Genomic DNA, 15,164 nt, shown 5'->3' on the forward strand with positions numbered 1-15,164 from the left:
CCATAAAAGTTCACCAACCAAAAAAATTAAGGCATTCACCAACCAGAAATAAAACCTAATATGAACACCAAATATTAGATTATGAAATTAACGCTAATGTTCTCATACCAGAAATCTGATGTGTATTGTTTTGGCGTACTGTTAATTTGAATTATATATGGCAGACATGATAGTAACATAACATGTCAGATTGTCTTATAAGATCATAACATTTTCCCTATGATTTTAATACGCATATACGACTACGAAATTGTTAATTAGGAGGAAGAGTTAATGTTATGAACCAGAAGCTTGGGTTTCCTTGAGGCCACAAGGTGTTTGCCAAGCTTTGAACTTGTTCATAGACGTTGGCACCATCAATCCCCATGCTCTCATATAGTGGCATCATGGGTAACTGCCCGGCATAGCCACGGTAAGGTTTTCTCGAAACATTTTTTAATTTGGTTTGCAAAGGGAGGTCGAGAAGCTCTTCAATTGATTGAAATATGGACTTTCGAATGTGTGAAGGGACTTTGGTGAACAATGCCTCGAAGCAACCATACTCTTCAAGGGCATTGTGGACTTGGGCTCTCACTGTGTTCCACTCTCTGGTGCCTGGAGTTAGGCTTTGGTTGGAGAAATCTATGACGGGAAGTCTGAGAGGGGTTTTTGAGCCCATTGTGATATGCTGGTTTGGTTGATAGAGAGGGAAAAAGGAAGCTGTTTTGCCTTGAGTTTTAGATGAGCTTTCATGACTTAATTGGCCTATTTATACAATTTAGACGATTGAAATGTAAGGGGATGTGATATGTCACGCTGACAAACAAAGATTAATAATATAATGAGTAATGTCCACCCTGAATGATTTTTTCAGCCAATTTAACAATCAAACTTTTTTAAATGGCCAATTTAACCCCTGTCGTTAGTTTCCATGTAGTTTCATCCAATTTTCCGTTAAAAATAATTAAATCTTTAAAAACTAAAGAAGCAAAAAAACAAAAACAAAAAACAAAAAACAAAAAACAAAAAACAAAAAACAAAACAAAAAACCCTAGAATCAACTTCTTCCCCACCCTATCCCCTAAACCCTCTCTCTGCAATCCCACTTCTGTAAGGTTTTTACAGTGAAAGAGCTGGATGTTTTCCCAGTGAAAGAGCAACAATGAAGGTGGAGAAGAAGACCCACCTCTACAACACTGCAGATTGATGATCTACAACCCCAACCCCATGGCAGATTGGGTATTTTCTAGTGAAAGAGCAACATCGGGTATTTTAGGGGGCGGACCCCATGGCAGATTGATGAGCTACAACCCAACAACCAAAGAGACCAAAGTTCTGGTTAACAACCTGTACTTTGCCAACGGAGTAGCAGTCTCTCCAGAGACGGGGAGAGAAGAAAGAAAAGAGAAGGAAGAAGAAGAAGGAAAAGGAAAAATAATAACTAAAAAAAGAGAAAGAGTAGAAATTATGATTTTACATTTTCTTTATTATTTTTTGGGTATTGTCCTTGTAAAATGACAAACTTACCCTTATAATTAACAGAAAATTGAATGGAAGTCTAAAAACTTGACGGCATAGGCTAAATTGGCTGAAAAAATAATCCAGGAGGGACATTTCGATAGTCGATATAGTCCAGGGGGGTATTCGGCTGTTTACCCTAATATAATTTCCATGTGTATGTTGCAATAGATGAATATTGAATTTGAAAAGTTTTGAATCCATGTCATCAAACCCTTTCCGTTGAGTTTTGGTCCAAAGATTGATAATTCTATATGAGAAATTTCTCCAAAATGACAAAATTAGCCTTTGAGATTAGCTTGCACATACACATATCGAGATTAAATTTTTTCATTTGCCTAGGCTTTTTTAATATGAAATCATCAATTTTTGAATGAACAATCAACGAAAAGGGTTTGTCAAAAACTTTGAAACCTCAAGGGGCGTTCGTATAATTTTTGAAACCTTAAGGGTTTTTTTGAAAACATCGAAAACCTAAGAGTTGTTAGTGTAAATAACTCATATATCAAATATGGTGGCTACAAGGTCTGCTTATATGCCCACAGTTGGTTGGGTGGACATCAATTGATAAGAGGAAGGATGTGGACTGCATCCAATGTGCACTAACGAAAATGGATCTATATCTTTTTTTTAGGGTTTTTATCACAAATGGTCCTTGAGGTTTGCCAAATTATCACTTTTGGTCCTTCATGTTTTTTTCTGACATTATTGGTCCCTTATGTTACACATCACACATCAATTTGGTCCCGTTGTCAAGTTCCATCAAATCTCAAAGATCATTTGTGAGAAAAAAACCTTTATATATATATATATATTTTTTATAAAGAAAATAAATCTATATCTAAGAACCCCTTTTTAGAGCATCCACAGTGGGGGGTTAAGAAAATAAATCTATATCTAAGAACCCCTTTTTAGAGAATCCACACTGTGGCTGGGGGGTGGGAGTGGTTAACTTTTTAAAATTAATTTTGTGCATGTTAGATTTATTTTATTTTTCCAAATCAACGGACCTAAAAAAATTTAAATTTGGAGAACATATGATTTTACCTACAACCTAACATAAAAATATCTATGTAGAAATCTAGGCCATTGGAAGTGCAATGCAAATTGCATGAAATCTGGGCCTTCCATTTTGAATTCCAATCATTCTCTTTCCCCTTTTTCTCTTGTGGATCCCGCCTGCAAATGATGTAAAAAAAGATGCAAATGTGCATCTAATTTTACATCTTCATGGTTGTGATGTATTTTTACAACCATTTACATCTTCCCATTAGAGATGATTCCGACGACAAAAGGTGTATATTTAATATACACCCCGTTATACACCCCACCTACTGTGGATGCTTTGAAAATAACATGTTGCTAAAGTCATATGCATGCCTTCGAGGAGGAACTAAGCGTAGGCTAAAGGCCTTCTTGGTAATCTCTCCTTTTTTTTTAATTGTCATTTTTATGTTAGAGACAGATATTTTTAAATGTTAGAGCTATCAATGAATGAAAGTGGACTATTGTAATTGAAAACGAAACAAATTCAGATTTAATCTTCTCTGATTAAGACCATGCCTAGAATATTGATTGTTATATATAAATGTGACCGACATAAAGTTGACTCTAACTTAACTATTTATTTCCAGTAGTGTGAGAGAAAGCTCAATTGGGGTTTAGTAGTGAGATTACCTGAAAGATTCTCGAATCATTTTTTCCAAATGAGATTAAATTTACTGCAAATCATGGCTTGAGTGAGGCCAACAACCCCAACAGATATATTGAACATTTTTTTTGGACACTTCTGTTAGATCAATAACGAAGAAACAAAATTTGATGAAATGCAACACGAAAGGCATAAGTGGCGTATGTCATGGAGATGCTGTTGTTGAGATTGTAGCATCCCACATGAGAATAGTCCAAATCAATTCTCTTAGCGGATAAGATTAGCAGAGAAGTTGCTAAAGTCATACCTTGATGCATAAATACTATTTAGGCGGCATTAATCTATGGAATATTATTATGCCATGGTCCCTCTAGATCAAAAGAGACCACAGTAAGCTTTGATAGCATTTTCACATTTCTTTGTCGCGCCGGATTGTTGTAAATGGACGAAATCGAGATGATGAAATGGCTTATACATTAAGGGGTGATTGTCATCAACAAGCTCTTCAGGTACTTGCAAAATCCCACGTTGCCAGGAGAAGAATGCCAGTGAATACCTGGTTTTCTTCTCTTTCATGATGACTTGGTGTTCACAAGAGCATACTTTGTCGTTACGCCATGCCTACAACGAAGAAATAAAAAAGAGAAAAAGCAAAAGAGTCATTGAGGCATATAATTAACGTGGTTTTTTAATTTTTTTTTAAAATGAATAGTATAGCCGATCGGCTATACGCGACACTGTTTTAAAATTTTTAAATAAATAGTACAGTCGTACGGCTATACTAGGTCCTTTTTTCAAAAAAATTTCCCTAATTTTCTTTTGTTGATAAGATTAGTTTATAGCATTATCTATTACCATTACTACATTACCTGAGTCTCTATTATCCCCTTTTGAGTTTTTACTTTTCCAAAGTTATTACCCATATAAAGAATTTAGCATCTTGCCGTTAATACTCGTATTATAGACGTACGTATGTATTTTTCAATAACACCTATGTTTTCCATACATGTCTTAAAGATTGGGTAAAATACACATCGTGTAAAAAAGAAAACAGACAATACACATATTGTACACATACGTATATATTTTTCATATACACGTTTTTTTTTACAAAGTATTCAATAATGCACACAAAATTCACATACAAGTGTAAATTCTTCATATACACGTATTATACACGTAATTTTCACATATTATTGAATCAAAATAATATATATTAATATACTATATAGTGGCCGAACTTTTCAGTTGTAACTTGCCAAAATTTTGCCAAAATAAAACACGTACGTATTTTATTCTTATTTTTCCCGTTCCGTATTTTACTAACTATGAAAGAAATTGAGAGGCTGATATTATTTCTTACTTGTTGTGAGAAAAGTGCTAGATGGTGATTTTGCAACCCCTTTGCCAACGAGAACAACAATTTCAAACAAGGTTTTATGGGTATAGTAGTAAGAGAGGTGGTAGTTTTCTTCATATAAAGTGTTGTTTGAAAAGTGAAGCAATTACCAAGACCACTCCAACCTAGCATGCAATTCTCTACGAAAAATAATGTGTGCGGTAACATAATTTAGTAGCACTCTAGAGTCCGATGTAGATCAAAGGCAAGTATTCTCACAAAAAAAAAAAAAAGAAGAAGAAAAAATTGAACTCTCATATTGATTTACTGTGAAATTTCTCTCTTTTCAATATCTGCTTTGGATATGTTAAAACTTGGAGCCCCAACTCACTTTGACCAACTCCGAAATCAGGGGTACTTTTCAAGTGTTTTGACGGGTGGCAAACGCCATTCAAGTGTTTTAGACCGCCTAGGCGTTTTGAAAATTCAGCAACCAGCTGGGCGTTAGGAAACATGACTTTCATAATAAAGCCCAGCATATAAAGAAGCGTAGAAGTAATCACTCTCTTGGCCTTTTGAAAACGCAGCAACAAGCTATGCATTAAGAACAATCACTTAAGTGTGAGGAAATTCTTGGTATTAATGCAACTAGACAGGCCTCTATAAGAAACAGAAAATTATCTGAAGAACATTGTGCATATAAAATGTACATCACAAAACATATACATGACTATTAACGCAAGATCAATGGTCTACCTGCTTTTATTGCCTCCTTAGCTAGTTGCTCATCCATCCCAGAAGAGAAGTCTTTACTTTTTGCTAGTTACTTGGCCATACAAACTCTGTTCAACCTCCTTCATCTCCAACCGTTTTTGCTTCGAAGAGAAATCTTTCGCGTGTAGCAGATAATATATATATGCCTAGCCTATCATTATTCTGGTTCTGTTTTTGCATTATTTGGGTGAGTTCACAGAAAATGATCTCTGATCTGTAAGATTACAAAGCATCTACTTGTATGTAGGGTTATTTTCTGTATTATAAAGTAGGGTTTTTATTTTTGATGCATAATAGTGGGGTTAACATGAAAGAGATTGTAAATGACACATGATCTCCATGTGAAAAGCGTAGTGCAAAATCTGGAAGACCCACACATAACATTGATTGATTGCGACTTCAAACAACTCAGTATGCGAAGACATACATATGTTGTCGGAAAAATAAGGTAGTGAATGATGGGTAGGGCATGAAGAAACAGGTTATCGCCACCATTAACCTCTGGACCTCAATGAATATGACTGAACAAGAGTAGACTATGTCCACCCGACCAAAACATGGACGCTCACAACCACATTCTTACCAACAGCTCCAAGTTCGAAGTATTCAAGTCCAACAGGAGTGAAGTAAAAGTTGCAATGTACTTTTAACATCTCGACAAATGGATAGAAAAATTGTCCACGATATAATTTGAGATTCAAAGGGGTCGTTGGAGCATTTCAAAATTTTACAACTTGAATTTACAGTACAAGAGGTGGAGGAGGGTAAAGTAGAAACTTGTTGAGCTTTGTCATCGCTTGGGGCAGTACTTTGTATGCAGGTTATCAAGCTTCTCGGCATACTCAATCGGAGTTGCTTCATTGTCAAACACTTCATCCCATATCTTAACAAGATCTGTTTGCAAGGTTATTGGGTTAGTATAGGATATGAAACTAATGGAAAATATGAATCATAAACCCCATAAAAATGGCCAGGATGACTAACAAATCAGAAAATATGGAATGATTCAATCAAGACACAGTGCAAGCATTACCAGTCGCTGAGACTGATATACCACATTGATATAGGTATACTCTACTTAAAAAGAATTTGAAATCCAGGAATTCAACTGTAAGCTTTTGAAAATCTCAAGGAATTTAAAACGGAAGCATGCATACCAGCGTTGTCTGAGGATGAAAGAAACATGATGAGTGTGTCAAATCTTGGAACCCTGGTTAAGTTCTCCAAATAATTGACGGCCAAATCCATTTCTTCACTGCCAAAGAAATAAATCAAAGGTGGGGCCATAAGCATTTTATCAAGCTCAACAAGAAAACGTACATATCAGACATAAACATTAGTTACACGAAAAAGGTTGCCGCACACTTGATAATGTCAAGAAGTATGGGAACAGTCAAAGCATTTTTGAATATCTGCGGCAATGCACTTGGAGATATAGCCTGTATAGAAATACCACAAAAAATAACATGAAACAAAGTAACAGCATAAATGGAAAGTCAGAATGAGTGATGATTTCCTAAACAAATACCAACTATATTCACAATCCTTTATGGACATTTGAAATTGTTCAAAAGGAACACAACAAATCGGGAACTTCTTGGATGGCCCCTAGCATGCAGAAGCCAGATGGGCAGACTGACAATGCAATTACTGGTATACTTCTGGCAACCATCCAAAGAGGACAATAGACGAGACTAATAGAATCTTTGCAGTGGTCAACTGCACGGATGACCAGCATGCAAAAAGAACACATTCATGGTCACCTACTTCGGGATGACAATGAACACAAGAATCTTGCATTTTGGCAAACTATATTTTTTACAGTAAACCCCATGAATACTTTTGCAGACATTCAACAGGCTAGTCTGTCGAGCAGTATCTCCAGAGAGTCCTCGCTAAGAAACCTCAAATTGATATGCCGAATTTGGTGGTGTGATCTTTTCATCAGCTACAGCATTGACTCGGGAAGCAACTCGAGAAGCAAGCTCTTGTACCGATGCCTTCACCTCTTGCTTCCTAGTTGTGTTATTTCTCTACAAAATTATCATAATATAGACTAGTTCAAGAGACTAAAAGACACAGATGCAAAAGAAATAAATAAAAGTTTAAAGCAAATAAGAAGATAAAGCCATTGAGTCCAGATAACATGGTAGGAGTACACAACATATAAGTCTGATAAGAAGCTATGAAGACAAAAGCAATTAATAAGGTTCATAAACAAGTCTATCTTACTTATTCACCTGTTACTAAGAAGAAACGAAAACTCAATGACAACAACAAAAAATCAAGTAAAAGGAGCAACAAAACACTTTTCCTTGACACCTTAGTGTGATCTTGAACTGCAGTCATTTATGTTATTTGAGCACTGCTGGAGACAGGCTGGATTCTTTGTCCGTTCACTTTGGTATCCAACTTTCCCACTTTCTGCATTTCTTGTACAGGATTTTTCCGTGCTCCAGATGCTTTCTGAAGAATTGTCTGGGAATTAACAATTCAAACGAGTCAATTTAATATATATAAATGAACTGGTAGATGAGCATGATATACACCATCAAACAAAACACAAGAAATGAATTATTGTCTCCGAAAAATCAAAACTCGCCTTTCAAAAGCAAGCAGACCTGCATAGCTCGGACCTCTTCACCTTCCGACCCCTTCCTCAAAGCATTTCTGCTCTTCTTCTTCTCCTTCACTTCCGGAACGGCAAACACCTCCTCAATCTCCTCCTGAATATGGACTAACTCTATGGCTCTGGAACTTGACCCTGTCTCCGCTATCTGATTTTTCTCCTTCAAAATCTGCAACAAGCCGGCGATGTTGGGCTAGGCGGCTAGGCGGGGGCTAGGCGGCTGTCTAGGCGGGTTGGGTCTTTTTTCGGTGCCGAACCCCGAGGACGAAGCAACCGAAACTGAAGAAAACCAATCGAAGCTTGAGTTTAATAGAGAAGCGAAATGGCCGCGCGGCTATACTCTTAAAATATTTAAAGAGTATTTACAGAGTCGAGCGGAAGGTTCGTGGTAATATTTTAAGAGTATAGCCGGTTCGTGGTAATATTTTAAGAGTATAGCCGCGCGGCTATACTCTTCAAATATTCAAATATAATAATATTTAAAGATTCTAGCCGTCCGGCTATACTTTTAAATTATGCGAATGTATTTAGAAAGTGTAGCCGGGGTGGCAAAACCTACAAAATGCGTTAACAAAGCCTAACCATCTTTGATCCGAGAAAGTAAAAGAACCTAGAGGTTCCTTGCTTGGCCGTTCAATTGGCTGACTAGAAGTTAAAAGCACGAACAAAACAATTTGGCCTTATCCATCCAAGCCAATAAGTGGCTTTTGGTGTTTGCACGCTTACGCAATCCAAAAAATAAAAGATCAAAAGTTCCTTACATCGGCCACCTTGGTCGAAAAGAGGGAAGCACTTTGCTTTCCTTTTTCCCAAGTGTTTTTGTTTTTTGCATTTATATTTACTTATGTTATTTTATGTCTCAGATGCAAGTATTACTTAGACACTGAGGAGTGCTGAAGGATGGAGGGTTGCTTCCTAGATGAAGCATGGCGTCTTTTTTATGATCTTCTTGTTGTTTTGCTTTCAGTTTGGTTTGGGGTTGTCTAGTTGTTGTGTTGTTTTCTAAGTTTCTTTTCCCGTATTTGTGTAGTTGTGTTGCTATGGTTTGTCTCAGGTAGACTTTTGTAGGTTGCTAGGTAAGTTCTCCTGGTTTGTATTTGCTGCTATCTTCTCCTTTCTTTTATTTTGTTCCAACTTTTTGGCTTCTTATTTATCTCTTTTTTAGCTTTTTGATTGGGCTTTGTATTGTGTCGGGTTGGCCCTAGCTAGTTTTCTTTTCTTATTGTTTTTTTTCTTCTTCTAATTTCTTAGTGTTCAATTGTGTTTTTTAGTTTATTTGTTATTTTACCTTTTAGTTTCAGTTTTATTAGTTATTTTACTTTTTCTTGTTTTTTTTGATTTTGTGTTTTATTGTAGGCGGCAAGTTTCTGGTGCTCCCAAGGTTTTGTTGTTGTGTAGATTGAAGGGATCTTCAGGCTCCTCTTTTCTTTTTTCTTTTTTGGGGTTATTATTTTCCCTTGAGTTGTTGAAGCGCTAATCTTTTTTAAGATCACATATATGTTCCAGTCTCTCATACTTGAGTTTTGAATAGTAATTGACTATTTCAGTCATATATTTGTATACTTCTATGGCGCTTACTATTTTTTAATAAAATATCTCTTCCAACAAAAAAAAAAAATATCGGATAAAACATTTGTAAGCAAAAGGATAAAACACGTGGAAACAAAAAATCACAGATGGCAAAGGCATTCCGCTACTGCCAGCGCGCAAGCCAAAGCGGCCTTTCGACGCTTGAAGAGAAAAGAAGGCAACAAAACTGACTCATATTACATATAAAACTGCCTTCTGCTTTCGAATCGTCTTATGTTTCCGTCGTTTCAAACACAAATATGATGAAGCGTCATGTATTCAAGTTTGCCCGCTCGCGTATGGGCTTTGCAGATTTCAATTGCTTCCTGGTATCTCTCTCTCTCCCTTGTATTATTTCTGATAATGAATCTGTTGGGTGTTTGATTAATTTGATAACGAGGCAGCCCACAACCCCTTCGCATGTTTGTATTTCTGTGAAATTTTAGCTTTGTTCTATGTTTAACAGGTAGCCCAAAATACTGTGAAAATGCTATCTTTTTCTTTTGCAACTTTATTTGCTTATTAATGTATTTCCGGGTCAATTGATGAAACAACAAAGGAAAATTAATCTCCAACTCAACGATCTGATTCCAATGAATATTGGTTTTTATTTTTTGTTTTGAAAATTGTGTTCTATATTTCCTTGCAGCTTGGATGTTCTACTTGCTATTGTCAAATTGTAAATGATACTGCAAAGTTTCATGAATCAAGTCCAAAACTTTCATATATGAAGTTGACCCTTTTATAGAACTTTACTTCTGTAAAAACTAGTCTTTGTTTCGAACCACCTATTAGTTCAAGTTGATCATGTCTATAATGTTCAATCATGGGGTGAGTTAGTATATCCACCGTCGCAGTGAAATATATTTGATTGGTACTGCTTTTACTTTCTAATAGGTGGACTTCGAAACTGGGTCTTGTTCCACCTCCAGAAACAGTGATTCTAAGGGTTTACTTCGTCATCAAATGAATGCATCCACACCAAGGATGTGCTCGACTTCTTGTGCTAAGGTACCAGAAGATCTTCCAAAAGACAACCCTGTTTCTGATATGTTGCTTGATTCATTTGGAAGGCTCCACACTTACTTGAGGATCTCCCTGACAGAACGTTGCAATCTGCGATGTCAATACTGTATGCCAGCAGAGGGTGTGGACCTCACTCCCAGCCCTAAAATCCTTTCACAGAATGAGATTGTTCGCTTGGCAAATCTGTTTGTAAGCTCAGGAGTGGAAAAAATTCGTTTGACTGGAGGGGAGCCAACCATAAGGAAAGATATCGAAGACATATGCTTACACTTGTCTAACTTGAATGGATTAAAAACAGTGGCCATAACCACCAATGGAATTACTCTTGCAAGAAAACTTCCCAAGCTGAAAGAATGTGGGCTTACTTCTGTGAATATTAGTTTAGACACGTTGGTCCCTGCAAAGTTTGAATTTATGACCAGGCGTAATGGGCATCAAAAGGTTATGGAATCAATTAATGCTGCCATAAACCTTGGATATAATCCTGTTAAGGTATGTTCTTCCTCTCAATTTACACTCATATACTCGTTTCTTTTAATTTTTCTTATTGATTATTTGTTTACGCAATTTATTATGTTCCCTACATTTTATTTATAGGTTTAGGATTGCTAGTACCTATTATTTAAGGTTCTTGCTAATTGGAGGTTATGATGTACCCATATGAACATATGCATGCATACACTAACACATTCTCATGTACAAGTACCATTCGTATTCTGTACGTTTATATGTTTTCTATGCTTCTATTCAGGTAAATTGTGTGGTGATGCGTGGATTCAATGATGATGAGATTTGTGATTTTGTAGAGCTGACACGTGATAAACCGATTAATATTCGATTTATTGAATTCATGCCTTTTGATGGAAATGTTTGGAATGTTAAAAAACTGGTACCCTACTCGGAAATGTTGGATAGAGTGGTAAGGTAGAACTCTCACCGGTAATCCTACTAATTGATTTCTGACTGCCCCTTAATACATACCTTAAGTCACTTATTTTTCTTGAACAGGTAAAACGGTTTCCAAGTCTAAAGAGACTTCAGGATCACCCAACAGATACAGCCAAGAATTTCAGGATAGATGAGCATGCTGGTGTAGTTTCTTTTATCACATCAATGACTGAGCATTTTTGTGCTGGATGCAATAGATTGCGACTCTTAGCTGATGGAAACTTCAAAGTCTGCTTATTTGGTCCTTCTGAGGTGAGTCATCTGCCTTTGAGCTCTGGCTCATTACAGGAATTCGTATACTTGCGTCATCATTTCCAATAATGCTAAGCTGCCATGGGCTATTAAGGCATACTTTCTGAGGATCTATGCATACCTCATCTTTGCTTAAATCATCCAAATTTTTTTTTATACAATTGGATATCTATATTTCTGCAAGTGAAGGGCTAAGTTTGGATAGAGCACCAGTGATGCGGGACCAGACCAAAAAATTAAAAAGGAACGACGAATAAAACTGTCCCAAAACACAGTAGAAATGGAATCCCAGCAATAAACAACACAGAGGATAGATGGATAAAGCAATAAAATAGAAGTTGGAACGAAGATAATGAGTTCTAAGGCAAAGATCCCAAAAGAAACTCTATAGACTGAATTCTGGATTTATATTCATAAAAACCAAATACAAGAGTCTCTTAATAGCCTATTTATAAATACAGCACCCTAGCATTCCTATTCCTTGAGAAAACTATTCCTACTACGACTTACCTAATAAAAGAAAAACATGATAAATAATTAAATAATCATGTTAGATAATCACAAAAGTTATGGCTTGGATGAGTTGGGCTATGGCAGAACCAATGTTGCAGATGTCAAGGCTAAGCCTTGAATGTACAAATTTTATGACAATGATCCCCTGCATTAATATTGAATCCTTTTAGCTATATCTTTTTTTATTATTTATAATTTGGGTCAACAACTGTACATGTTGCTTTATGAAAGCCTAGAGATAACAAGAGTCACATAAAAAGTTGTGGACATGCGTACTTATAGAGATTGCAATGGGCACAGTTGGCTTTTATTTCTAGTGGACTACCAACTATAAGCACTAATATATCTCTACATGCACAATATAAACAGAATATATACATATATATGTATATATACACATTCTCATCCGGATGTTCGCACGTTATTATCGTGCGTATGCCATTGTAAACAAGGAGGAAAGCAGGGAGGCGTAGTAGAAATTTCTATATATATATAATATAATAGGGGGCGGATCCATGGCATCATATTTTTTACACAAGTTTTGACACAAATTTTCAGCCATTAGATTAAGGTACAATGAATGGCTAAGATTAAACAAACTAATTATTTTGTTCTTTACATAAGTATTTATTGAGAATAAACTTTAATTGACTTTTGTTTCATTTAATTATGTTTTGCACACTTATCCTTTAACACCATCCCCTTCTTCTTGCCTTTATTTTCCAGAAATGATAAAAGGAAAGCCCTGCTACATTTAAACAGCTTGCCTGAGAAAATGGCTTTCAAGGACAAGTTTACTTAAGATATTACTATGGTTGACTAGCTTAGAAGCCATGGCGGCAAGCGGGACCTTGCGAGAAACAAGAATAAAATGAAACACATGATTAAGCTATAACCAGTAAACAAACCTTCGATTCATTAATATATATACACAGTGTTCAATTTGCAGCCAAGACAATATTGAAGAACCCAACAGAATCGACAAAAGGTGACCTTAGAAAAGGTATTGTCATTAGACTAATATACCAAACTCCTATTCATGGTAAGCATGGATTGAGTAACTTTAAAATCAGAATTGAAATTCTGAACTAAAATTGAAAAAACAGACAATTCCCAAGTTAGTGATGAGTTGGATCTTCTCAACCTTTTTTTTTTTTTTTTTCCTCCAACTATAATTTAACTTGTAGTATGCGTTTACTTCATCATTATCTTTCATATTTCTACTTCTTTCTGTTGTTGATAATGGTGATAATTTTGATAATTTAGATTTGTTAGAAAGGCAGGAAAAGTAGAAGAAGAAGAAGAAGGGGTTGTGTTAATGTGAAGGGGTGATGTAATTGAATAAGCGGGCAAAAAGTAATTAAATGAAGAGAGATTTAAGAGAGGGCAAAGTCATTTTGTCAATTTTTTTTTTTTTTGGTGGTCTATTTATATTAGCTTTAGGTTATGCATGAGCATTATATGGGACATTTCAACCTTCTTCCTCGTGGCTTTCCAAGCTCTACATATTATATTATGTAGTTTGCCTCATTGATTTGGTTTTTGAAACAACACGTAGTACAGAATTTAGCTAACTACACCAATCCCATTTATGACCTGCCTTAGCCTGCCCATTTGCCGCCCATATGCTTACATCTAGTTGGCCAATTATTTATGTGTGTGCTTATAAACGAAAATGGGGAACTTTTATTTTGCAGTTCAATTGCTTGAACTCAAATATGCCAAAGAATTTAGAGGCGATTTGTAGTTCTCTGTGGGGCCGATCATATACGTGTCCCTTGGACTTTTACCAACAATGTAATGTGGTAATGTGATGAAGCTAATGCAACAAGCTTCTCTGTGGGACGAACTCCTTCAGTATCAAATGAGTTTTCCTGGAAGCCTTTTGCTTTATATGTGCAATATAAATTTTTAGATAATGCTTTCCTGTTATTCATATTCAATGTTTATTTTGCAGGTGAGCTTAAGAGATCCCCTTCGTCAGGGTGCTAATGATCATGAACTCAGGGAAATAATCGGGTCAGCGGTATGTGCATTACAATTATTTTAGTAATGCTCTATACTTCAGTCATGGAACTGTTTTTTATTTGATTAAGTTCATGTTCTCATGCAAATTCAGCTTTCAAATTTTCCTTGCATATATTTTGAAGACTTTTTTATGTTTGCTTTAGGTGAAGAGGAAGAAAGCTTCACACGCTGGTATGTTTGACATTGCAAAGACAGCAAATAGGCCAATGATACATATTGGTGGCTAATGCTTGGTATTACCTCCTTTTATGAACTCTTTTTTGCCAATCTCTTCGGAGAAAACATCTATGGTTTGTTTGACAGAGTCTTGCAGTGATAAAAGTTTACCCTGCATTAATCTAGTGACACAATCTAATATGTTTTTTCTTCAGGTTCTGTAGAATACTTGCACGTGGAGAGGATAAATGTATCCGTCGTGTGGAGAGGATAAACGTATTTTGAAGTGCCAACATTGCTATCTCAGGACAGAGGGGAAGAGAAGATTTTGTTACTGGGTTACTGGCTGTATGTAAAAGCAAAGCAAGCAATGAGATATCAATCTTTCATGGACCACATGAAAGATCTCTACTGTTGTACCCTTATTAGTATAGTTGTGATCAACGTGTTGGCATTTATGCTGAAACAAACAGCCTCCTTGTAACCTATATATAATTGAAAGTACTAAATGACAAATTTTTATTTACTTGTATTGTGTTTAGATCCATCATACATGCCAAATTGAATTCATTGTTTTCGAACTTTGCAGTGATCAGCGGAACTCATAGTAGGTTTTCTGATGTGCAACAATGCATGCAGTCTCTCATGTCCTGTTTCAGTATAACTTTTACATGAGAATTGTGCTGTCAGAACATAAGCATGTATGTGTGGAAATGGCACCATCTGTTAGTTTGATATATCGCCCATTTGCCTTACCATGGCAAAAGGGGCCTGGGCTGAAA

The 15,164-nt window shown here is 36.0% G+C and overlaps 1 protein-coding gene and 1 long non-coding RNA gene across 3 annotated transcripts; one reads left to right on the forward strand and one right to left on the reverse strand.

The window, feature by feature from the left end:
* Nucleotides 1-5,883: 5,883 nt before the first annotated feature.
* Nucleotides 5,884-7,998, reverse strand: LOC117615458. The gene is made up of 5 exons (XR_004584024.1): nt 7,883-7,998; nt 7,584-7,739; nt 6,606-7,294; nt 6,419-6,516; nt 5,884-6,155 (listed from the first exon to the last, which is right to left on the reverse strand). It is a non-coding gene; the product is annotated as an uncharacterized LOC117615458 (long non-coding RNA).
* Nucleotides 7,999-9,557: 1,559 nt separating this feature from the next.
* Nucleotides 9,558-14,923, forward strand: LOC117614764 (GTP 3',8-cyclase, mitochondrial). Of its 2 annotated transcripts, none has more exons than XR_004583911.1 (7): nt 9,558-9,788; nt 10,357-10,977; nt 11,237-11,404; nt 11,494-11,685; nt 12,925-13,201; nt 14,156-14,224; nt 14,370-14,409. XR_004583911.1 is itself a non-coding variant. In XM_034343664.1 (7 exons), the coding sequence occupies exons 1-6, from the start codon at nt 9,720-9,722 to the stop codon at nt 14,451-14,453; spliced, it is 1,203 nt and encodes a 400-aa protein (XP_034199555.1). In that variant the 5' UTR covers nt 9,558-9,719; the 3' UTR covers nt 14,454-14,459; nt 14,598-14,923. The 2 variants fall into 2 exon arrangements, 1 of the variants encoding a protein (XP_034199555.1); XM_034343664.1 differs by lacking the exon at nt 12,925-13,201 and adding an exon at nt 14,598-14,923 and having other exon boundaries at nt 14,370-14,459.
* Nucleotides 14,924-15,164: the final 241 nt, after the last annotated feature.

Source organism: Prunus dulcis, chromosome 1 (assembly GCF_902201215.1).
Source record: "Prunus dulcis chromosome 1, ALMONDv2, whole genome shotgun sequence".
NCBI lineage: Eukaryota > Viridiplantae > Streptophyta > Magnoliopsida > Rosales > Rosaceae > Prunus > Prunus dulcis.

Excerpts from the sequence above, each read along its gene's own strand:
- LOC117614764 (XM_034343664.1), top strand. The coding sequence starts at position 9,720 with ATGATGAAGCGTCATGTATTCAAGTTTGCCCGCTCGCGTATGGGCTTT. Across the intron at positions 11,405-11,493 it reads CGGAAATGTTGGATAGAGTG|GTAAAACGGTTTCCAAGTCT; the intron begins GTAAGGTAGAAC and ends TTTCTTGAACAG. Across the intron at positions 14,225-14,369 it reads GGGAAATAATCGGGTCAGCG|GTGAAGAGGAAGAAAGCTTC; the intron begins GTATGTGCATTA and ends TGTTTGCTTTAG.